Source organism: Hemicordylus capensis, chromosome 9 (genome assembly GCF_027244095.1).
Source record: "Hemicordylus capensis ecotype Gifberg chromosome 9, rHemCap1.1.pri, whole genome shotgun sequence".
Classification (NCBI taxonomy): domain Eukaryota; kingdom Metazoa; phylum Chordata; class Lepidosauria; order Squamata; family Cordylidae; genus Hemicordylus; species Hemicordylus capensis.
The window spans coordinates 4,209,759-4,234,521 of record NC_069665.1 but is presented as its reverse complement, the minus strand read 5'-3'; the positions used below and the strand labels follow the sequence as shown (position 1 = coordinate 4,234,521).

At 52.8% G+C, this 24,763-nt stretch overlaps 1 protein-coding gene and 1 long non-coding RNA gene across 4 annotated transcripts; one reads left to right on the top strand and one right to left on the bottom strand.

Annotated features, from left to right (window-relative positions):
- Positions 1-5,832: 5,832 nt before the first annotated feature.
- Positions 5,833-16,702, top strand: LOC128334163 (nascent polypeptide-associated complex subunit alpha, muscle-specific form-like). Of its 2 annotated transcripts, none has more exons than XM_053270499.1 (6): positions 5,833-6,374; positions 8,255-8,938; positions 11,961-12,086; positions 12,331-13,817; positions 14,127-15,367; positions 16,151-16,702. In XM_053270499.1, exons 1-4 carry the CDS (start codon positions 6,368-6,370, stop codon positions 13,812-13,814), a joined length of 2,301 nt encoding a protein of 766 aa, XP_053126474.1. In that variant the 5' UTR covers positions 5,833-6,367; the 3' UTR covers positions 13,815-13,817; positions 14,127-15,367; positions 16,151-16,702. The 2 variants fall into 2 exon arrangements, with proteins under 2 accessions (XP_053126474.1, XP_053126473.1); XM_053270498.1 differs by having other exon boundaries at positions 5,835-6,374; positions 12,328-13,817.
- Positions 16,703-18,962: 2,260 nt separating this feature from the next.
- On the bottom strand, positions 18,963-24,272 carry LOC128334536 (uncharacterized). 2 transcript variants are annotated; one of them, XR_008311308.1, is made up of 3 exons: positions 24,071-24,272; positions 19,786-19,999; positions 18,963-19,387 (listed from the first exon to the last, which is right to left on the bottom strand). It is a non-coding gene; the product is annotated as an uncharacterized LOC128334536 (long non-coding RNA). The 2 variants fall into 2 exon arrangements; XR_008311307.1 differs by lacking the exon at positions 24,071-24,272 and adding an exon at positions 23,630-23,864.
- Between the last annotated feature and the right edge of the window lie 491 nt (positions 24,273-24,763).

The window sequence follows — 24,763 nt, the reverse complement described above, 5'->3', positions numbered from 1 at the left end:
TTGATTCACAGGGGAAGTTGTCAGAGCAAAACACAAGACATGAACTCTAGCACTTTTTAATTTTATTTTAATTTTTGGTCTGTTGTTTTAATCACACTGGTTTTTTTCTTCAGGGTTAAAAAAAAAGTTAGAAGTCTATTATTTACAATTTATAAAACAACCCTCTGTTGGGTCCCATTTCCACCCATTTCATGCAGCCCCTTGATTTCACTGAACACAAACAACAGCCCCTGGAAAAGTTTCTAGATGCATATCTCTAGGGAAATCAGGAGAGCTCCTTCTAAAGAACAAACATTATAATCAGGAAAATCCAAAACTTACCTTTCCAAAAGGACAGGAACAAGGATGCCCAAGAAATAGCATCATCAAACTTCTTTCAGCTGCCTGCATACAAGGCTGAGAGGCAGGCAGGCAGGCAGGCAGGAAGGAAGTGGCTGGGCGTGGCAGAACGGGAATCGGGGGTTTTCTTATGGGAGGGTACTTTTACAATCAGTTGGAGGGTTTCTAGATTGTTTTGCCAATATGCTGTATTTAAATATAATGTATACTATGGTAAAAGAACCCATCCCTTACACGAATGTCACAAAATCAGTGTGTTTTTCTACTGCACTCGGACCATTCCAACATATACGCTTGGTGCAGTTGATAATGGGAAGACGTCCTGCAATTTTGAGTAGGGGTATGTACCTGTAGTTTCATTATGACAGAAGTCGTGCTGGGTTATATCTTCAGCAAGGAGGGACAGGGACGGGAGGCCGAGACTGCCTGGAAACCCTCCTGTAGCGCTGTGTGGATGGAAGCACATTGCTCTGCCTTTCACTCTACCACCACAGCACGTGCTCCGGCATAAAAGGCGCTGAAAGGCGACTCCGGCTCCTCCTCCCCTGCCTCGGCTGCTCCATGGGTTACGCTCCGGCTTTCTGCTTCAGCTCACACCCATCCGGCTGGCTGGGCCTGGTGGTCGTGACTCTGCTCCATACCTTCCATGCTGACGAGGGAGGGAGGGAGAAGGAGCCCCAGGAGGAGCAGCAGGCGCGCTGCGCCCCTGAGTCCCGCAGACTGAGCCATCAGTCACTTGCAGCAGAATCACTTGGGGGAGGCGGGGGAGCAAGCATGCCGATGATGGGCTCCGTTCTGGCAGAGGCGTAACTAGGGAAAACGGCGCCCGGGGCAAGCACTGAAATGGCGCCCCCCCGCGCCCCCCCACCCCCCCCCCAACATACTACATTAGGTTTTTCCTCACAAGCGCCCGCCGTCACCAAGCCAGGCCACTGACTGGCCGCCAGGCGCCAGCAAAGCAATGGGGGGGGCACGGGCGGCGCGGAAGTGACCGCTCGTGAGGGAGGGGGCGCCGATGCGCTCCCTTGACTGCTGCAGCGCTGCTGCACTGAGCAGGAAACATTTGCATTAACCAAAAATTTTTAAAAAATTAAAAAAAATTTTTTTTTTGTCATGGTGGCGCCCCCCACGTGACCAGAAAAGATGGTGCCCGGGGCACGTGCCCCCCTGCCCCTCCTATAGTTACGCCTCTGCGTTCTGGCCATTTGAATGTCTACTGCAGACAGAGCAAAGCTATTTGGGACTTGGAAGCCGCTTGTATTGTGCACACGCCACACAATCTTTCCCCCTCGAGACTGCCTTAACCTTTACTCGCGCGACGGGCTTAGCAACTCCCAAGACCCGCATTCCTTTTTGTCTGCTGATGTCATTGGCGTTTCCCGGGTAATGAGCCGTGATGTCATAGGAGGGGGGGAGCGCGAGCACGCGCATGGAGGCGTTGAGACTTTTGCAAGCGCCTGGGCGCAGTTGCTCTGGGAACCTAAGCTTGTGCTAAAAGCAGGTTGGCTGGAAGCCCCCGCTCCCACCGGTCTCAAATCCAAACAGGGAGGGAACCCTGGGGCTACGGGGTCCTGCTGGTCGCCATTTTCTCTCCTGCCCAATGCTGGCCCACAGAGCCCAATAACGCCGTGGCTTGAAAACCTCTCACTCCCCGTTTGCTTTCTTCTCGTCCCTCTCCCCGTCTTGTGTGTCTACCGCACCCCAAAGCTTCTCGGACTGAATAAAGGTTGACTCGCTCCCCGCTCCCCCCACACCTTTGTCCCGATTCTATGCCCCAAAGAGCAAGGGGCGCTGGCTGCCCCATGGCCCGTTCCCTACGCCAAAGGCGAGCTCCAAGTAACTTCAATATTTTGCACACCGGAAAGATCCGCTGCCGCCACCCTGTCTCTCTCCCCACTTCACCTAGCGCCTCGCGTCCCTCCTTGCCCCCACCCTCCCGTGTTCCCACCTCTCGACTCCTTCACACAAGCCGCGTTTCCCTTCCTTGCCCGATCCCCTCCCAGTCACGCTCTCTCCTCCCGCTCGCCCCCCGCCCGCCCCCCGCGCTCGATGCGAGGACAGCGAGAGTGCTGCAGCCTGCGGGCGCGGAAGGGACAGCTCGTGGGAGGGGGCGCCGACGCGCTCCCTTGCCCGAGAAATTTGTATTAAAAAAAATTTTTTTTTAAATCTTTTGGGGATCGGCAGGGGTCATGGCGGCGCCCCCCCACGTGACCCACAAAGATGGCGCCTGGGGCACGTGCCCCCCCTGCCCCCCCTATCGTTACGCCTCTGCATTTAATGGAGGGCTTCAAAGGCGGAAACAATCAGCAGCTGGAAGTGAGCCTGGAAAGGCCGTGACAGCCAGCTCTGACCTTTGACGATCAGAGTTATGGGATCCCCCTTCGGGCAGCGTTAAGATGGGCAGTTTGGCTCTCCGTCGCCCCACTCCCTCCTCCACCCCCCGAGCTCTGGTAGTTGAAAGCCAAGTCTTTTCTCTCCTTGAAGCCTTAACTTCAAATCTCCAAGGGCAGAGACAGGACTCAAGGTCCGGCAGTCTGCTCAGCCTCAGAGGCACTGCTGCTTTCCCTGTTCCGTCTGTTCCCTCTAAAGAGAGAGAGGGTTGGACTTGGACCTGGGAGAGCCGAGTTCGAATCCTGCTTCAGCCATGGAATTCACCAGGAGACTCTGGACAGGTCACCTATCTCTCAGCAGATTCTACCTCACTCACGGACTTGTTGTGGGGAGGAACAGAACCATGGACACTGCTCTGGACTCCTGGGAAGGACGAGCAGGATATCAATGTCAATCAACAAATGAAGGCAATGGGCAAGGTCCAACGAGAAGGCCAGATCAAGCCCAGCTTACACTCTCTCTGCACAATTCCTGTTCGGAAGTGACAAGCTGACCAGGTATCAGAGCAAAGGAGAAAGGAAGAGGTGCGTCCATGCAGACTGCCCATTCTGAAGCGATTCCTGGAGATTCCCCACCATGGGACATTCTTGTCCAATATTTTTCACCACATCAAGCCATTAAAACCTCCAAGGTTGCGTTCCACAGTCATCGAATCATTGATGCTGATTCCGGCTCCATCCTGGAGCGTTGGCAACCCCAGCACCCAGCAAGGAGCATAAGATTTAGCTGAGGGAGAGTAACTGGCCCTATCCACCCCCAGCACAGCACCTCCAGTGACTCTTGCTGGTGTCTATCTTGTGTGTGTGTGTGTGTGTGTTTTATTATTGTGATCCATTTGGGGACAGGGATCCATCCTGTTGATTTATTATTTCTCTGTGTAAAGTGCTCTGAGCCATTTTTGGAAGGGCGGTGTAGAAATCGAACGAATGAATGAATAAGAGAGGGATGGAAGAAAGGATTCCCAAGCATAAAACTAAGCACCTTTTTAAACACTGCGTTCAAATCCCAGATGTCGTTCGACTACAATACCCATCACCCTCAGCCAGAATAGCTTCAGCCAAGGTTGAGAACCCCCAGATTAGATGAGGAATTGGAACGTCTGACCGGGCCGGATGCTTCTCGACTTCACTCACTCTAACCCATTAACAGGTGGCTGAAAAGTCCTTGCCAGTGGACTGTGCAGGAGCAGAATTTCACCCCATTTTCTCTTCCGCACCCCACTACCTTTGATTTGCCACGACCAAGAATATCTGCCGCAAAACAAACTAGACTCAGTCTTCAGGTTTTCATCTTCTATCATAAGCAGAAGTGCAGAAACCACCTGTCTTTATACACACATTTTTATGATGAATTAAAATGGATCATGAATGACCACAGGTATGAATTGTTTTTGAAATACAAACTGCAGTTGTACAAGGGGGTGCGGGTGGGGAAACCCTATAAATGTGCAGACTCGACACAGGGGCGTAGCAAGGGCCCCAGGACAAAAGGTAAAGATGGGCCCCCTCCCCATCTTCTTCTTCAGAGAGGGGGGAGGGAGGGAGCAGTTGCTCAGCAGCCCGGAGGGGGGGCGGGGGGGGGGCTCCCTGATGGTACCAGGGACATTTTTCACCTCCTGTTCCCTGTTAGTGATGCCCCTGACTCCACATAAATATCAATCAATCAATCAATCAATCAATCAATCTTGATTATGATCATAGACCAGTACAAAGTATAAGGCGATTTACAAGTATGGTTAGAGGTGTGGCACAGCAGGGAAACGCTTGACTGACAAGCAGAAGGTTGCCGGTTCGAATCCCCACTGGTACTATATCAGACAGCAGCCATCTAGGAAGATGCTGAAAGGCATCATCTCAGACTGCGTGGGAGGAGGCAATGGTCAGCCCCTCCTGTATTCTACCAAAGTGATAGAAATGCAACAGCAGATACTAGGTGATGAAGCGATAAAACTGTAGAAGTATAAAGATCATAAAAGCTATTATATTAATAAAACAGTCACTGCATAGTCACAAAGCTGTTAGGCTGGTGGAGCACATGTCTTTCATGAGGCTGAATATTACATGGTCACTAAATATTGATCTGTATCCCAAAGAAAGACTTGTGTTCTCTTCACTCTGGTGGGAAATAAGGTGGTGAAGAGCTCTTCATTCTTGTCCTCTACAATTACAATCCATTTAGCCACATGGTTTCCCCTGCCTCATTGGGGGGAGCCCCCGGATTGATCCACCCGGATTGACGTGGATTTCAAATGTGCCTTTTACTCTGGATTTTACTCCGGATTTTACTCTGGATCCAATCACATGGGAGGGTAGAGAAGGAGGGTATACAAATCTGTCCAATCAATCAATCAATAATGCAAATTAGTTGTCTGTAATCTGCAAAATCTGCAAATCAGGCCACCCGGATTTGGGAAGCTTGAATATGGTAACCCTAAGTGGTACAGTCCTTCAGTTCCACACTGCCAAGATCAGAAGGGAATCAACAAAGGAAGCAGCGCAGACAAAAGTGGGGTATTTTCTGGCTAAAATGACTACAGCAGTCAACGACTTCTGTTTGAGAGAGTTAGCTAGGTCACATGATCCCCACCTGTGTAGGTGGAGCACCCAGCCAAGGTAAGAGAGCCAGGTGCACTCCTGAACCAGGGTTGTGTGAATTCCAAAAGCTAGGTAGGAGAAGAGGGGAGTGGTCAGATCTAGCTGTAGAATCTCTTGGGCGCAAGTGGCTTCATGAGTGTTTGACCCACCTAACAGCAAGCCAGTTGGTGGGGGCTAGAGACAGGGTCTTCTCGGTCTTCTCAGTGGTCTTCTCGGTTGTGGCCCCTCGGTTTGGAATGCCCTCCTGGAAGAGCTTTGCCATGCTCACTCCCTCAGTGTTTTAAAAACAACAACCACGATAACATATCTTTTAAAAGATGCTTTTTAATGTCTTATCTGCTGCTTATAGCTTGGTAGGTCCTTTAATTTTTTAGTTCTTAGTTTTAGGCGGTTTATTAATAACTTTTAATGTGAAACTTTAAAAATTTGTCATTTTAAATATGGTTTTAGCTTGATCTTTTCACTTCTTCAATTTTATTAATCTTTTACTTTAGATTATATCTATTTTACTAACTGAGCCACCCCAAGCAGAAGTGTACTGGAGGGGTAGGGCACAAATATAATTGATTGATTGATGCCAAAGAGGAAAGCTGAGAGGATGGCTGGACTTCCATTCAAGCCCCAAAGAGACTTTCAGTGGCCAAACAGACTTGAAATGGACTCTGCGGAACTTGGGTCTGGTCTCCCCTTCTGAACGTCTAAGTGAAGAAGATGGATGGTTTGATGGATGGCTTGATATCGGTAGAGAGCCTGTGTGAAGATGGCCATGACATCATCTTGCATCATCACGACCCGCTTCCGACATTCTTCTGCCCCCCCCCACCAGCTGCAGGTCGCCATAGGGACCGCGATAAACAATGACGCATCATCGGGCTTCAGTTGCCCACTCCCTAACCGACTTTCCAGCGGTTGAGGAGTACGGACAGCAGGCTCCTCTCACTGGAGAGATTGCCTGGTCTGCTCTCGCCAGAGAGAACATCTTCTTGTCCTTCTTGTTGTTGTTTTAGTTGTCCAGTGGACTTCTTTAGACGTTGACAGTCATCATGGCAGGTAGGAAATGGTGCCATCCAGGAGGAAAAAGAAAGGGAAGGTTGTGAGTTGGTGTCGATTCCTGGAGACCACAAAGCCATGTGGTTTTCTTGGTAGAATAAAGGAGGGACTCGGTGGCAATTCGTTTGGATGGATTGTGCCCTGTGTCTGCTCTTGGGTCACATTTCCCTTGCTTTCCTTTATCTGACTTTATACCACACCTTCCCTTTCCAGTTTGTTCTACCTTCTGTCCAAAGAGGTTATCCCCTTCCCCCAGCCTTCTTATATAGTTCATTCTTATCTGGAATCATCGATGGCCCCTTCCAAAGTCTTACAGGCACGAGGCAAGGAAGTCAACAATCTAGATTTTGCCAGTAGGGGTGACCATGCATAACAGAGGAGGTAGGGGGCAGTCTTTCCTCAAACAGGGATGCCCAGATGTTGTTCACTGCAACTTCCAGCATCCCCAGCTGCAATGGCTTTCGGCTAGGGATTCTGGGCATTGTAGTCAACAACATCTGGGAATCCCTGTTTGAGGGAGGCAATGGTCATTGAAAGGGAGGCTACAGCAAGGCCTGTTTGAAGTACTCCATTTCCATTCAGAAAGAGGAGCGGAGTGCCCTCTAACTCTAACAGGGAGGGGGCTCTTTCTGCTGAAAAGACCCACAAAATCAGTCCCTGCTTGAGTGACTGCAGGCTTTTCAAAGAGCTTCTTGCAATGGCCCCACAGGAAAACATCTGCCATGGTGCTTATGTGACATATGAAGGGCACAGAAGGGGTGAATCTCCAAGGCTTAATGGAGAAAGTGGACCTAGAACTAGAATCAGAAAGGTGGGGTGGGGGAGAAACTGGGGTAAGGGTTAATTCATGATGCAATAATTCATGCAGGACAGAAAGGACATCAGGGTTGAAAAAGGAAGATGAAAATTATTCAGAGTCATTAGTGAATGAATTACGTTTCTTGTCAGTCCTAATCAGAATCCTAATGAAGGGGAATGTAATAGGGGTGTGTTTGAACTAGTGTCCAGGACGGTGCCGAGTATCCAAAAGAATCGACTCCTGCTTGGGAGAGGCTTTCCATAGGCAGAATGGGTGCAAAGGGGTTCTTTCACTGGTTCTGCTTAATTTCCTCCCCGGTTCGCCTGGGAGGGCCTCTTTCCTCCCAGGGCTGCCCCTTCAGCTCAGGCTAACTGCCTCTCACTCTGGAATCCGATTCGAACCACAACATTCTCTGGCCTCCTGGAACCAAGAGCGCTCAGAGGGGAGCAGATTTCTCTGTGCTCTGCATCCCCCAGGTCCCAGGCAAAGTTCTTAGCATCTTCGCTTAAAGCAGGCCTGCTCAGCTTTGGCTCCCCAGCTCTTTTTGGACTACAACCCCCATAATCCCCAGCCAGCCACAGCGGCCAACAGCCAGGGATGATGGGAGCTGTAGGCCTACATCGACAGGAGGGCCAATGTTGAGCAGTTGGGGGAACCCCAGACCTTGGAGAGCGACTCTTTGCTGTTGCAGACCATAAAAGAGGAGAGACAAGTGCCCTGACTGTGGCAGCTGCATGCACATCATCCACCTCATCTGGCCTGCTCAAACTCAATGAGATGCAGGAGCCCCTCTGGAAGTCCTCCAGGACTAAGAGGTGGAGCGGGGCATGAGTGCCGCTAGTTCTCCACATCAGGGTTGTTGGGCTTCCTCACCTGAAGAGTGGGACAATACTCCGAGCGTCCCAGCAGGGAGGTGGGTGCCTCCTTCCAAGTGACTGAAGCCATGGGTTCAGAGGGAGGCCTCGGGGCAATTGGGTAGTTGCCTCTTCCCTTCCCATCAGCAAGGCATCAGTTGGGCCTCCTTTGCAGGGCTGTTGTAGGAATGACAGAAATCAAGGTGCCCCCTTCCTTTTTCTTACAGATGAGTCGACTGAAAAGAGGCCGTCTGCTGGCTCTGCCTGTACGAGCGCGAGCTCGGCCGGGGAAGGAGGCGGTTCGCCCAGCAGCTTCCTCGAGACACCGACGGCGACCATTGGTTCCACCTCCATGTGGTCCTCGGTCTCTGACCTCTCCCTTCAATCCATCGAAGGGAGGGACAGCAGGGACCACAGAGACCCAGCAGAGGGAGATCTGCGGAAGCCGCAACGGGAGCACCAGCGGCCTGGCTCGCCGGCGGCATCCCCCTACCATCTCCCCGGACCCTTCTTTGGGCCGCTGGCCCCCAGCCGTCCCACTGCGGGCCCCATGGCCCAATTCTTTGGCCATCAATCCTTTGGCCAGCTGCGACCTCCAGAGCCGGAAGAGTTCCCACCATTCTTGCATAGGGTGAGGGAGGCTCCTGGCTACAGACATGCCACGCTTGCCCCCATCCCTCCTGCGGAGACAACATCTCTGGCCCAGCTTGCCCCCATCCCTCCTGCTGCAAGAACATCTCTGGCCCAGCCGGCCAGGGCGGACCCGGCGCGCAAGAGGAATCTGGTCCTGCTGGCCCACCGGCTGCAATCAGAAGGCAGCAGCACCACCGCTGCCGCTGGGGGGTTCCGCCCAGCCCCACCGGATCAGCCCAGGAGCGGCAAGCCGACGGACATTCGCCGTGCGTCCAGAGGTGTGTGCTGATTTTGGGAAAGGGGCGTCCTGCCGCCTAGGGCTCCCTGTGTCCTTCCCACGTGTCAGGCGCAATCCTTCTCCTGCAGAGGCGTAACTAGGGAAAACGGCGCCCGGGGCAAGCACTGAAATTGCGCCCCCCCCCGCAATGATGGGATTCGCTGCCAGAAGATGAAGGGAGGGCTACTGGGAGGAGACAAATTCACGTAGGATGGGGGAAAAGGTCTATCAGGGGCTACTAGCAATGATAGTTAGATGGAGCCTCCATGTTCAGAAGCAATATATCTGAATACCAATTCCTGGGGAGGGACCGTTGCCTTCATGCCCTGAAGGCATCTGGCAAGCTACTGCAGAGAGTAGGATGTGCATAATGGTCTGGTCTCTTGGTCTGACCTAACAGGGCTCTGGTTATGTTCTTAAACTGAATCTCCAGGTTCAGAGTTGTCTACCAGGGGCTGGCTATCCCCATCAAGCATTTCTTGTGAGCTTATTAGGACAAGGGTTCTCAAACCTAGGTCCCCAGATGTTGTTAGACTACAACACCCATCATCCCCAGCACACCAGGTGTATTATGGTATTTCCTTTCAAAATTATTACAGGGAATGATGAGTTTTGCTATGCTTGAGTGATTCTTTTTTCCTTTCCCCTCCTTTGTGGATTTAAAGATTTGAGACATGCCTGTTTCTCCTACCTATTCACTATTTTATTTTATTTTTTATGTCTGGCTTCTGCATTTTGCTTCTAATGTTCTGAGATATGGACTTATACCAAACTCCTGCTTACATTGCAATCATGGTGGTTTGGAGTCCCAGGTTGCAGGGAGGGAGAGGCGAGAGATTCTGCTCCTTGTCCAAAGACGGTCCCACCTTCCATGCTACCTCCAGCCAGGCAGCACAAATTCAAACTTCAGCCAGGCAGTCCTAATGTGGCTCGGCAAGAGCTTATTTTGGAGGAAACAAGAGGGTCTCCCTCATTTCTTCCAAGGCAAGCCCTGACTGAGTCATACCCTTAACTGCTTAGCTGGAGGTCACTATACTGAGCGCAGCAATCCAAATGCAGTTCATCACAGCAGCTCAGCCGAAGTGGGGCAGGGAAGCAGCACCCCTTGCAAAGTGGAACCCTGTTTCTTTCTTGGCATTAATCATTCTGATCAAGTTTTAAAACACCCTTACTGGGGAGTAAGCCCCCACTGAGCTCCGGAAGGCTTACTTCTGAGTAAACGCAGCTAGGGTTGCGCTAGACGTTTAGCAAAAATCGGGAGAGAAACAGAACCGCCAGGAAATGATCTGGAAACAGGTTTGCTTTCAAAACAAAAACAGAATTTTAAAAGCCTCTGTTGAGTACCGCGCCACGATACCAGCACTCAGACGACTGCAGGGCTAGAGATCGCCACCGACTGAGCGCTTCCTTGCGAGTAAACCCCGTGGGGCTTCCCCCTCAGTTCCCAAGAACGCATGGGGTGGAGCAAGAGCGGGATCTTCTCTTTTTGTTTTGAACCGGGGAAGCTGGCCCCTCGGAATCAGCGTGGCTTACTTCCGAGGAGGCTCCAATCCGCAGCCAAGAGGCCTCCTGGAGCCGAGGCGACGCCTGCACCGTGCTTCCGGATCGGGACCGCCCACTTTTAAAAGAATCAAAAGCGACCCCAGTGTCTGTCTCCACGCTTCTTTATCCCTCCTACAGACAAGGAACAACGTGATCGAGGAGGCTGGTTGTTGTTGTGGCTGCTGCTGCGGTGGTGCTTTTGCGTGCCCGGGTCTCCTCGGAAGTAAACCCCCCCTCCGAGGGCACACTCCGATCATGGGGGCGGGGGGTTGCTAAGGGAGAGGGAAGGGGTGTTGGGCTGAAAGCGAAAGTGCGTTTGGAGTTCAGCAATTGGGGAGATCCTCAAATGCTTATGGAAGGATCTCCTGCACCCTTGAACAGGGCGGGTAGAAGGGAGGCGGGAAAGAGAACTTTTGCTGCTTGTTGGTGGCAGTACCCAGCCCTTCATTGCGGACAGAGAAGAGGCGGGCGAGGAGAAGGGAGACAGAAAGTAAACTTGAGGGGCGCATGGCTCAGGAGCCTCTTAGCTCTAAAGGGGGTGGCTTTGTGTGTTGGGCGGGCAAAGCGCGCCGAGCCCAGCCCCACGTTTTCCCACCCAAGAACTGCTCCCATTTGCTGGTTAAGGTCCCAGCCTTACTCACTTCGACAGTTTCTTCCTGGGAGCAGCCATGGCTTGGCCGCCACATGATTCAAACAGGTGGTGTGGCCCGCCTCCAGCTTCTGTTTCCTCTCTCCTCCATCCCACCCACCCTGGCAAGTTGCGCCTGCGCGAAGGGGGGGGGAGGGGTGCCGCCGCTGACCCGGACTCAAATTAAAAAAAATTTTTTTTTGAAAAAAAAAAAAATTGGGGGGAAAGGAAGGGGAACGGCAGGGGCACTTTTTGGCACCCCCTACCAAGTGGCGCCGGGGGCACGTGCCCCCCCTGCCCCCCTATCGTTACGCCCCTGTTCTCCTGAGGTCTTCGAAATATATTCTTCGGAGCCCTGATCTTCTCCAGGGAGGAAGAAGATCAAGAAGCATTCCCCGGCTCTTTGCCAAGAGGGCCAACAATTCTCCCCATAGACAGCTCTCTCACCACTGCCCCTCATCCCTGTAGCCATGGGGCTGCATTTCTAGAGTACGCCATCTGCTCCCACTCCACACAGGGGGGCACCTTTCCAGGCCTGGCCATAGGAACAGAGCATGCATTCTGAAACACAGCCCAGAGTTTTGGGAAATGTGCAAGAGCTGATCACTGGATGACTCAATGTCTGCCCTGATGTGCAATGTTTGAAAGCTGTCTTCGGATGAGAATTCCTGCTGCCCTCACCCCTTAGCCCACCCATCCGTGACTGCTCGAGCCCCCTAAGGAGTCAGCCCTGCCACCTTCCCTCGCCCTCCCTCAGGACTGACATCCACCACCTCCCCTTACCACACGGCAGGGCTGGCTCTGGATCAGATCCTGACCTATCCCCTGGTCATCCTCCGTCCTTCTCTTTCAGTCTTGATTCCTGCCACTGAGCAGACACTGGCCATCCAAATCAAGGAGCCTGCAACTCAGAAGGCAGAAGGCTTCAGCACCGGTGCTGCACGAAGAATGAAGATCCCAGAGTTGGGACCACACAGAGGTGGGTGTGCACCATTGGGGGGGAAGGACAGTCCCGTGACTGGCCCCACCAGCCCTTCGAGAACCTTGTGCTTGAACAAGAGTTGAAGAGTGGAGGTCTGATGTGGGTTGGGGGGGAATGCCACTCCCTCAGCATCTGTGCCTTGGGATGGGGGAAAGCTGCCCACAAAGAATGAGCCAGATGAAGTTACAGACTTGCTCTGTCTTTTCCCAAAAAACTGACTTCTCTTCTTCCTTTCTAGCAGGGACCCAGGAGCGCCACCCACCATCTCCTCCGCAGCTGCAGGGTCGAGGCCTGGCCAAGGGAGGAACAGCCCCGCCCACTGGGGAGATCCAGCTTCCAAATCGGAAGAAGCTCCTTGTTCCCAAGCAGGAGTTGCTTCCGGAATTCCTCTTCCCGCCTCCTCCACCAGAGCCCACCAAAGTGCTCGCAAAGGGAACGGCTTCCCACCTGGTAGCCCCAGGAGACAAGGGCACCCAATGTACCAAGCCAAGGGTGCAGCTCTTTGACTTTTTGCCGCCCATCTCCTTGGCGCCCAAAAAGACCAAGGACCGTACATATGGGGAGTTGGTGGGCAGGAAACTCCCAGCAGAGAACAACGGAAAGAGGGCAAGGGCAGCAGGGGCAGAGAGCGTGCCAGCACCCAAGGTGCCACGGGGAAGCCCAAAGGCTGAGGGGGAGGCGAGATCGGGAGAGACGGCCAAAGCACCCCTGGAGCAGAAGGAAGGGAGAACCGCACAGAAGATCCCCACTTGCCATCTGGAGCTGGCCGTCCAACCCCATCAGCCCACCAAACCAGCAGGTAGCATGCCAGGCCAGAAGCTGCTGAGAATGCCTCAGGTCCTGCCAGGAAGGGGGAAAGCACGGCTGCTACCACCTGAAGCCGAAGCTGGGGACACCAAGAGGCAGAAAGTGGGGGCAGAGTCCAGTGGATCCGCCCAGGCTGTGCCCCCGACTCCGAGGAGCAGCCTGGCCAGAATGATGCGGGACTCCGTGCAGGTATTCCATGCCCTGGGCCCCCCGGCAAAATCCAAGAGTGCAGAGGGACATCCCGGGCAGAGCGTGCCCCAAAAGACACCAGCGATGTCCATGGGAAGGCCACCATCGGGAAGCACAGCCGAGCCACCACCAAGGCCTTTGGCAGCCCTGCCAAGCAGACCAGCGGGGAAGGCACCGCCCAGCTCCATGGCCAGGCCAGCAGCCATGCCGATGGCCAACCTCCCCCCTAGCTCCCTGGCCCACCCACAATCAACGCCAGTGTGGAGGCCGCCGGGATCCCGTCCCTTCATGCTCCGGCCCTCCTCCCTGGCGCAGGCAAATAGCTTGCGGATGCACGGTCTTGCTGGGAGGACCTTGGGCCAGCCCCCGCCGGCCCCTCAACCACAGCCACAGCCTTGGGGTCCCACACCAACCCACCGACCCGTCCTCCCTGCCCACCAAGCCTCCACGGAGCATCCGGTCCTTCCACCTGGTCCCCAGCGCACGACAGCAGAGCAGGAGTTTAAGGGGGACACGTTCATCCCTTGGAGGACGCCCCCGGCCCACCTGGAAGTCTCCCGGCCCATGACGGAGGAGCAACGGCCCGTCCGGGAGCTGATGCGGCGGCGGGCTCAAAGAGCGAGGGAAGAGGCGGCTCAGTGGACATCAGCCGGCCGGAGGCAGTATTTCGTGGAGCGGGAGGAGGAAATGGACATCTCCCTTCAGTATGGCTACCCCTGGCGCCACTGAGAGGCAAGTCTCGTCTCTCGCTGGGTGTCCTCCTAAGCAGCAGGACTGGAGACGGCCTGCTGGGGAGAACTCTGACGGGCCCGTCTTCACCATGTATATTACAGCTTCCCCCCTCCCATATGATCGCAAGTTATATCACTTCATTTTTAAAATCGGTAAATCTTAACATTTTACGTGTTGTCTTCTGGTGTTGATAATTTTAAAATGATGTTGTTTTAACATCAGTACAGATTGGGTTGAGGTATAGAGGTTATGGCTAGAGTTCTGCATCTTCATTGATCAGAATATTTCTTTCTTTTGTATTTTGCTTAGGTCCTTTTGCGAAGAGCCAGACAAGCTGCCCCCAAGAAAGAGAAGCAAGCCACACGGGATGCCCCTCCCCTTGGCCTCCTGCGGAGGGGAGGGAGTTTGTCCCAGCCACGCTCCGCAGGAGGCCCCAAAGGGACCTGATTGGCCCGTTCAGTTTGGGGGCCGGGGCTTGGGCCCTTGCTGGGTTCCCCCCCCCCAGCTCTTCAGTTTGGGCTGAGCATCCGTGGAGGAAGGAGCTCTTCCATAGACCTTTTTCTTGGCCTGAACCGGAGCGGGCGGGGGGCGGGGTGTGCCCGAGGATGGGAAGAGTGGTGTATTTGGGTGGGTAGCATCGACCTGCCGAGCGGCGGCTTCCCCGGACATCGGCGGTCATTTTAGCGGCCTGAGGGGGCACCGGCCTGCGGCTGGAGTGCGGCGGCATCGGCCCCGGGGTGGCATCTTCGGGGCTTGGGGCCTTTGGTTTGTCCGGGTTGGGCCTTCCTGGCCTGGGGAGTATTGGGCAGCCTAACTGGGCGGGACTGGTGGTTGCTCTGATTGGTGGCACCTATTTGGGGCCCTGCCGCTCCCTGCGTTTGGGTGGGGGTGTTGGTTGGCCTTGGGGTTACTGGCATTTTTTGTGACCTTCTTCTCTTCCGTTGGCTTCTTTGGGGGGTCGGAGTGGGGGTCTCTCAGGAGGGCAGCGAGTGGCTCTCTGGGCGCTCTTCTCTCCACGCCCGTCGTGTTCTTTTGCCCGTGGGGTTTTCGGGGTTGTTTTTGGTGGCATTGGGGGTTGGTGATTCTGGGCCCCTGCAATTCGCCCACATGCCTAGGAAAGCCAAGGAGAAAACCGGTGGTCAGCCTATCAGGGGGCCAAGCGGCCTGCACCTCCAGCTTCTTCCTCTGATGAGGATGATGGGGAGATGGTTCTAATTAGGGGCCTGATCAACAGAATGGAAGCTCTGGAGAAGGCCAAGGCTTCCATTCTGTTGGAAGCAAGGGGGCTGGCCCGTCTGGAGCGCCGAAGGAAGTTCCTCGACGCACGCGTGGTGCTGCTGGAACACAGTTACGAAAATCTCTCTCTGACAGGTTAGGAGCTCTTGAAAAGGGCGAGGGCCCGCCCGGCCCAGTGCTGCCTGCAGAGCCGGCTGATCCTGTGTTGCCAGTGCCTGGCGTTCCTGTTCCTGCGATGCCTTCTCCTGCGGTTCCGGAATCCCCGCTGTCATCGGACCAACCCCCTGTGGATCCATCTTTGCCTCCGTCCCCGGGTGAGCCTATTGCACCGACGCCACCCGGCGGCACCGGCCAGTGGCCCTCTGGACCCTGGCCGATGCCTGCCATGGGTGGATGGGGACCTGCCCCATTTGGGGCACCTTACACACAGCCTTGGGGCATGGGTCCTCCGTTGGGTTTTCCGGTGATCACTGCAGGGCTCCAAGGGGCGGCAGAGCAGGTGTGGCTGGGTAACAGGCCGGCTTTGGTCCCTGGAGGGGGCGGCTCTGCAACTCCGCCGACAGCAATCTCAGGTGCAGGGGGGACCTCTGGGTTTTACCCCATGGGAATTTTGCCTTCCCCCCATGGTGCTATGGGTCTGCCCTTGGGTGACCATCTGCTCCCGGCTACCCGGGAGAAGATCCTCAAGGGCGAATATGTGGCTATATTTAGCCTTTTCTTTCGGGAACCGGCAGTCAAGCATAAGGAGGGAGAGTCGTGTAAGGAGCATGAAGCCGCGAAACGCAAGCCTTGCGGCGTTACCTGGATCTTGGGCCCTTTCCGGAGGGCTGCCTTTTTGTGCACGAGGACAAGGCAAACCCCTCACCCAGTATCAGTTCCTGGCAGTTACACAAAGGGCCTTGACTTTGGCCGGGGTTCCCTTGGAGGGACTTACACTGCACTCCTTACGGATTGGGGCTGCCACCACGGCTGCTCGCATGGGGCTGAGAGTGGACGTCGTTCAAAGGAGAGGGCGATGGAAGTCCTCGGTGGTGTGGCACTACGTGTGCTGAATGGAAGGTGGCAGTGCCCACTCTGACCTTTTGTTTTCTTGGCAGGTGCTGGCGGATCGGCGGCTCCTGTTCGGGTCCTGGTTTGCGGCCATTCGTCGGTCTTTGGGGCCTTCAAGAGGGCCAGCTCCTCCCATTGGGGCGCCCAGTTGGGTTTTGGGAAGCGTGCTTCTGTTTCTTGGTTGGGTAGGAGGGGCATGTTATGGAGCCAGTTGCTCCCTGCCATTTGGGATGATTGAGCTAGGTTCCCTGGGCCTGATGTCATTGTGGTTCACTTGGGGGGAAATGATTTGGGCGGGCGGGCTGGTCTCTCTCTTATTATTATTACTATTTCCCTGCCCCAGCTCTTCCGTTTGGGCCGAGCATCCCCCTCCCTCCCTTCCCTGGAGCAGAGCGGGTCTAGTGACTGGTCGCCCTTCTGGGGCCGAGTAGGAATTTTTGGCTCTCAACGCATTGGCCACTGTTGGGAGTTTTTTCGCCTACTCCGTTCTGCGTTGGGGGTTTGAGTTAGAATTAGGCTGGTCACATTGGTATTATGGGTTATTAAGGGTTATTATCGGTTATTATTGTTATTGGTGAATAAAGGTGTGGCCCTTTTCACCCAAACTATGTCTCTGTGTCTTTGGGGGGCTGGGGACAAGCCACGTTGCTCTGCAGCTGCCAGGGTCCTGGCGTCTGGATGGAGCTCTCCTTTTCAGTTCATTGGATAGCACCAGTTAGCACTCATCCCTATGGATGAGGCCATCAGTGATTAACTAGCCAACTAATTGGATTGGCTTCTAAACAAAGCTCTTGTACATTTGTGGTAGTCTTTTTTTAATTCTTAAATTAAATTGACCAGAGAAAAACTGCATTTAATTTCAGATTACTTTACTCCACTGCTTCCCTTTATCTACTCCCCCCACCCCCCGCCCTCAGTTTGCCTTGAAGCAATCATTCAAAACTTTTTGGTAGAAAATATGCTGGACACCCACACGATATAGAAGCCAGAGAGATTCAGGTTAAATTTGATGCTCAGAATTGACAGGGTTGCCAATTTTCCGTTATCATACGTTTTCTTTGGACTTTACTTAGAAAGGACATATGGTCAGATCAGATAACTATGATGATAAGATGGTATTTTATTCGTGGATAATAAGTATATAGTAAGTTTGGAGATGCAGACTATTCTTTTGATTTTATACTATTCTTATTTTCTTTTTCCTTACTTTTTACTCTTTGCATTCTGAAAACCAATCCAATCTATTTTACAAAAAAGAGAGAGAAAGAAACTGTCATGACCTGGATGGGGTTTTTTCCCCCATTGGGGGGAGAGGTGGAGAGTTCAGGGGATGATGAGCCAGGGTGGGAGGTCCCTACAACCCAGACCTCCGGTGACCAGGCTCTGCCAGGACTCCCACAGCAGGACAACCAGAGCCAGAAGCCCCCACCAAGACCCAAGGATACAGCCCTTCCTTCACTCTCGGACTCGGGCGATTCCCCAGAGGATTGGTCAGCCCCATTCGAGGTCCCCAGCCCCACAAGAACTAGCACTGGGGAAACTGGGCAAGGTCCCTTCAAGCAACGGAGCTATCCCCAGGGGAGAGGAGGGGCCAATCCACTCTATCTGGGCAGCATTCAGAAGCGCTCCCCTTATGTTGCTTTAATAACCAGCTCTTCTAGGACCATGTTTGGGGCTAGCCAAGGTCCTGAAGCGTTTGCCCTCGGAGCTGTCCAATGGATAGCACTATAGCAATAGCACTTACATTTATATACCGCTCTATAGCTGGAAGCTGTCTAAGCGATTTACAATGATTTAGCATATTGCCCCCCAACATTCTGGGTACTCATTTTACCGACCTCGGAAGGATGGAAGGCTGAGTCAACCTTGAGCCCCTGGTCAGGATCGAACTTGTAACCTTCTGGTTACAGGGCAGCAGTTTTACCACTGCGCCACCAGGGGCTGCTGAGGGGCTACCAGATGCACATTGTCTGTATCTGCTCATGCAACCATCAATAGCAAATTAAATACATCTAAGGATGTGTCCTTCCTGAATCCCTGCCATGCCGGAGACCCCGCCTCAGGAGAGAAATTCCCTCCAGAGATGCCAATGGATTGGGGCCTGAGGGGACATTTATACCAATAAGCCAGGAGAGGGTTTGGGCCAGTGGGGTAAAAAGGGGGGCCAGGGAGATCGTGGAGGTTGCTGCGGTGGGTGAGAGCGCAGAAGGGAGAAGATCAAACCCACCCAGTGGAGAAGCCAGGAGAGCTTGAGCAGAGGCAGAGAAGAGGCTGATATCACTCGAAGAGGGTCAAGCAGCCAAGAGAGGAGCTGGGGAAGCGATTCTCCTGGGCTGGGTCCCAGGAGGGGCTACCAGATGCACATTGTCTGTATCTGCTCATGAAACCATCAATAGCAAATGAAATACATCTACATCACCCATTTATTCTACTTACTGGATGTCAACCAGGTGCTTTCTTTTTGGTCCCACTCATTTTTGTCTCTGTCTGCTTGTTCCATCCTCACACTGACTTCACCAAGCTACTGGGTTTTCTCAAATGATTTTGAGCTTCTGTCCCTGAGTGGATAGATGGTGGCCGTAGCAGATGACGTTGAGAAAGATTGGTGCGGAGGTGGGGTGTGTGGAGAGGAAGATGGGGAGAGGGAGAGGTTTGGAGCCTGGTGGAAGGAGCCCACACTTCTCATTACCCCCAGCAAGAGCTGTGGAAACAGACACCATTTCCCAAACCGAATGCTCAGAGTGAACTAAGCTTGCATCCTGTGGCAGGGAGTTCCATACGGTGGGTGCTGTCGCAGAAAAAGTGGTGCTGTCTCACGTGGCCCTCTCAAGCGAATCTCAGAAAGCAAAGGAGCATGTCAAAGGGTCAAAGGAGCATGTCAAAGGAGCATGTCAAAGGGGCATGTCAAAGGAGCATGTCAAAGGGTCTCCTCTGAGGAGCGTCATGGGCAAGGAGCCTCATATGGGGGGAGGGGGCAGCATTCCTTAAAGTGCCTTGTCACCAAACTGGTTTTATTTTATTTCATTCTATTTTATTTTATGTTTTTGCATTTATTCACTGCTTCCAGGTGAACCTCCCAAAGTGGTTTACAAAAATCTTAGCTATAGAACAATATATCAAGCCACAGGTTCACATCTTCAAGGTTGGTATTCCCTGCCCCACTGCCTCCTTAGGGAACACTGAAAACCCTGATATCCTGAGCTAATTGGCACCTTGCACGGTCAGCAGTTCATCCTTCCTTGTTCTCCACAGTGCTGAAGGGAGAATGAGGCTGTGAGACTTCCCTGGGGGGAAAGGATGGGTTAGACAGGGATCAGGGAACCGGGGTCCCCAGATGTTACACAGGAACATAGGAAGCTGCCATAGATTGAGTCCGACTCTTGGTCCATCTGGTTCAGTGTGGGCTACCCAGATTGGCAAGGGCTTCTCTAAGCTTGCAGGCAGGAATCTCTCTCAGCCCTGTCTTGGAGATGCTGCCAGGGAGAGAACCTTTTTTGGGACTACAACTCCCATCACCCCTAGCCACAATGGCCAAAGTTCCCAAGTTTAGGACGCCCTGAGTTAAAGCATGAAGAGCTGGCCCGCTTTGAAAGAATCATTGTTCAAAGGCACTTCCAGGACTACGAAACACACAACCAACATTCAACATGCAAGCATTTAAAACGGAGCCTAACTGACAAACCTCTCCTTGCAGCTCTCACGTGTCCTAACCGGTGGATTTGCTAAGAGATCCGTGAAATTCTCTCCTGGTTTCAAGGTCCCAAGGAAGGAGACAATGGGGAGGATTCCTTAGCATTTCTCGGCAGAGTGGTTGGTCTGCATCTCTCCCCGGAGCGTGCATCCCCTCTGAAGGTGTTGCAGTGCTGAATCCATGCACACTCCACCCCTTGGGACGCCTAGAAGAGAAGGAGCCCAGCAACGAGGGGCTGCTCTTTATTTATTATTTTCATTTTTATTCCACTTGTTTGCATTGCTAGCCCGCCCTATACCCAAAGGTCTCAGAGTGGGTTACAATAAAACCAATATAAAACATCATTACAATTCACATCATGAATTTTAAAAAACAGTTAAAAAAAAATACAGTGCCTGGGAGGGGAAGAACCACCACATCTCTAGTGAAGGTAAAGGCCAGGCTAATGACAATTCAAAACAGCAGCCATCACATGATAGACAATTACAGAACTTTAAAAGCCGCTGTGAACAAGTCGATTAAAAAAACTCGCCTTCTTCTAAGAAAGATGGATGACGCCCTCGCTTATTGGGGAACCATATTTCCTACACCATTGAGAAGACTTCTCCCCGCTCAACCACCCTCCTGATTTCACCTGGGGAGGCACCTGGAGACTTAAACTTGGTTCCTACAGGAGCCATTTAATGGAGGGCTTCAAAGGCGGAAACAATCAGCAGCTGGAAGTGAGCCTGGAAAGGCCGTGACAGCCAGCTCTGACCTTTTACGATCAGAGTTATGGGATCCCCCTTCGGGCAGCGTTAAGATGGGCAGTTTGGCTCTCCATCGCCCCACTCCCTCCTCCACCCCCCGAGCTCTGGTAGTTGAAAGCCAAGTCTTTTCTCTCCTTGAAGCCTTAACTTCAAATCTCCAAGGGCAGAGACAGGACTCAAGGTCCGGCAGTCTGCTCAGCCTCAGAGGCACTGCTGCTTTCCCTGTTTCATCTGTTCCCTCTAAAGAGAGAGAGGGTTGGACTTGGACCTGGGAGAGCCGAGTTCGAATCCTGCTTCAGCCATGGAATTCACCAGGAGACTCTGGACAGGTCACCTATCTCTCAGCGGATTCTACCTCACTCACGGACTTGTTGTGGGGAGGAACAGAACCATGGACACTGCTCTGGACTCCTGGGAAGGACGAGCAGGATATCAATGTCAATCAATAAATGAAGGCAATGGGCAAGGTCCAACGAGAAGGCCAGATCAAGCCCAGCTTACACTCTCTCTGCACAATTCCTGTTCGGAAGTGACAAGCTGGCCAGGTATCAGAGCAAAGGAGAAAGGAAGAGGTGCGTCCATGCAGACTGCCCATTCTGAAGCGATTCCTGGAGATTCCCCACCATGGGACATTCTTGTCCAATATTTTTCACCACATCAAGCCATTAAAACCTCCAAGGTTGCGTTCCACAGTCACCGAATCATTGATGCTGATTCCGGCTCCATCCTGGAGCGTTGGCAACCCCAGCACCCAGCAAGGAGCATAAGATTTAGCTGGGGGAGAGTAACTGGCCCTATCCACCCCCAGCACAGCACCTCCAGTGACTCTTGCTGGTGTCTATCTTGTGTGTGTGTGTGTGTGTTTTATTATTGTGATCCATTTGGGGACAGGGATCCATCCTGTTGATTTATTATTTCTCTGTGTAAAGTGCTCTGAGCCATTTTTGGAAGGGCGGTGTAGAAATCGAACGAATGAATGAATAAGAGAGGGATGGAAGAAAGGATTCCCAAGCATAAAACTAAGCACCCTTTTAAACACTGCGTTCAAATCCACTGCCTAATGCAGGAGCTCTCAAGAAGGCATCCCCAGATTTTGTGACGCTACAACTCCCTAGCTGCACTGGTTGGCCACAGCACCTGGGGGTGATGGGTGTTGTAGTCCAACAACATCTGGGGCACCAGGTTGGAAACCCCTGCACAAGTGTCTTTCAGATTGAACAAAACACACAGGAATGACTGGATGAATTAGTAAAGGAGGATTGTGGGGTAATGGAGAATAGTAATGGAGGGGTGGAATTGGGAAGAGCAGAGGATTAGTTTCTAATTTGCAGGATGGGGCCATCGCTCAGATTCCTAGGTTCCTATTTCTGGAGAAAGGTCCCAGGTTTCATTCCTGGAAGCATCTCCAGGTAGGACAGGGAAGGTTTCCCGCCTTGAAACCTTGGAAAGCTGCTGCCATTCAGTGAAGATGATACTGAGTTAGATGGACCAGTGGTAGCTTCCGATGATCCTATCAGATCAGGGGTTGCCAACCTTGCATTCCCAGATGTTGTTCGACTACAATACCCATCACCCTCAGCCAGAATAGCTTCAGCCAAGGTTGAGAACCCCCAGATTAGATGAGGAATTGGAACGTCTGACCGGGCCGGATGCTTCTCGACTTCACTCACTCTAACCCATTAACAGGTGGCTGAAAAGTCCTTGCCAGTGGACTGTGCAGGAGCAGGATTTCACCCCATTGTCTCTTCCGCACCCCACTACCTTTGATTTGCCACGACCAAGAATATCTGCCGCAAAACAAACTAGACTCTGTCTTCAGGTTTTCATCTTCTATCATAAGCAGAAGTGCAGAAACCACCTGTCTTTATACACACATTTTTATGATGAATTAAAATGGATCATGAATGACCACAGGTATGAATTGTTTTTGAAATACAAACTGCAGTTGTACAAGGGGGTGCGGGTGGGGAAACCCTATAAATGTGCAGACTCGACACAGGGGCGTAGCAAGGGCCCCAGGACAAAAGGTAAAGATGGGCCCCCTCCCCATCTTCTTCTTCAGAGAGGGGGAGGGAGGGAGCAGTTGCTCAGCAGCCCGGAGGGGGGGCGGGGGGGCTCCCTGATGGTACCAGGGACATTTTTCACCTCCTGTTCCCTGTTAGTGATGCCCCTGACTCCACATAAATATCAATCAATCAATCAATCAATCAATCTTGATTATGATCATAGACCAGTACAAAGTATAAGGCGATTTACAAGTATGGTTAGAGGCGTGGCACAGCAGGGAAACGCTTGACTGACAAGCAGAAGGTTGCCGGTTCGAATCCCCACTGGTACTATATCAGACAGCAGCCATCTAGGAAGATGCTGAAAGGCATCATCTCAGACTGCGTGGGAGGAGGCAATGGTCAGCCCCTCCTGTATTCTACCAAAGTCATAGAAATGCAACAGCAGATACTAGGTGATGAAGCGATAAAACTGTAGAAGTATAAAGATCATAAAAGCTATCCTCTCTAATAAAACGCTTGGTGTCCGTCCGTGGACGGACACCAAGCGTGCGTTCGTGCCTCGACTGTTCTGCGCGTGTGCGGAGCGCACGCGCAGAACAGAGCAAGGGACAAACGCACGAAAGCACCCGGCAGGACCCGGCAACCATCTTGGGCGGCCAGAAGCGGCCGCCCCAACGAAGCCGGGAAAGCGGGGGAGGGGGAGACTGACGCCATTACTGGCGGCAAAGGACCGAGCGGCAGGAGCCACCGTACATCGAGAGTGGCCAGAAAGGGCCGCCCCAGGAAGCCGGGAATGTGGGGAAGGAGGAGAGCATTAGCGGCGGGAGGACAATCCAGCCAGAAGCACCCACCCCGAAATAGTACAGCGGCCAGCACACACAACAGAGAACGGGGCGGCAGAACGAGGCGGCGGCGAAGCCGCCAACGAGGACTGCCGCGCCACCCGAAACCCGCCAAAAAGCCACATGCCAACTTCCCTGCATTCCCCCCCCCAAAAGCCACCTAAAACACCCTACCACATTGCACCGCCCCCACCTATCACACTCCCACCCAGCCAGCTGACCAAACCCAACTTACCCACTTCAGCCCACGGCAATCATCCAAAAAACAAAAGAAAACAAAACAAAAACCGGAGTTCAGCAAAATAGCTCCTCCCAGTGGAAAGCCTCTGCTCAGACTGCCAGCATGGACGTGAGGAACGCCTATTGCGTCACTTGCATCCATTACAGCAGTCTGGGAAGCAGCCTAGCATAGAGAAGAGCTCCTTTCGCAAGCTCCTCTCTTCTAAGGAATCCCCCTCACAAACAAACAACACAAAAGTTGCATTAAGCACTACACCAACACACAGTTACACAAAGCAAGGCGGCAGCGAAGCCGCGCCACCCGAAACCCGCCAAAAAGCCACATGCCAACTTCCCCACATTCTCCCCCCCCAAAAGCCACCTAAAACACCCTACCACATTGCGCCACCCCCACCTATCACACTCCCACCCAACCAGCTGACCAAACCCAACTTACCCACTTCAGCCCACGGCAATCATCCAAAAAATAAATAAATAAATAAAAATAAAACAACCGGAGCTCAGCAAAACAGCTCCTCCCAGTGGAAAGCCTCTGCTCAGACTGCCAGCATGGACGTGAGGAACGCCTATTGCGTCACTTGCATCCATTACAGCAGTCTGGGAAGCAGCCTAGCATAGAGAAGAGCTCCTTTCGCAAGCTCCTCTCTTCTAAGGAATCCCCCTCACAAACAACCAACACAAAAGTTGCATTAAGCACTACACCAACACACAGTTACACAAAGCAAGGCGGCGGCGAAGCCGCGCCACCCGAAACCCGCCAAAAAGCCACATGCCAACTTCCCCGCATTCTCCCCCCCCAAAAGCCACCTAAAACACCCTACCACATTGCGCCACCCCCACCTATCACACTCCCACCCAACCAGCTGACCAAACCCAACTTACCCACTTCAGCCCACGGCAATCATCCAATAAATAAATAAATAAATAAAAATAAAACAACCGGAGCTCAGCAAAACAGCTCCTCCCAGTGGAAAGCCTCTGCTCAGACTGCCAGCATGGACGTGAGGAACGCCTATTGCGTCACTTGCATCCATTACAGCAGTCTGGGAAGCAGCCTAGCATAGAGAGGAGCTCCTTTCGCAAGCTCCTCTCTTCTAAAGAATCCCCCTCACAAACAAACAACACAAAA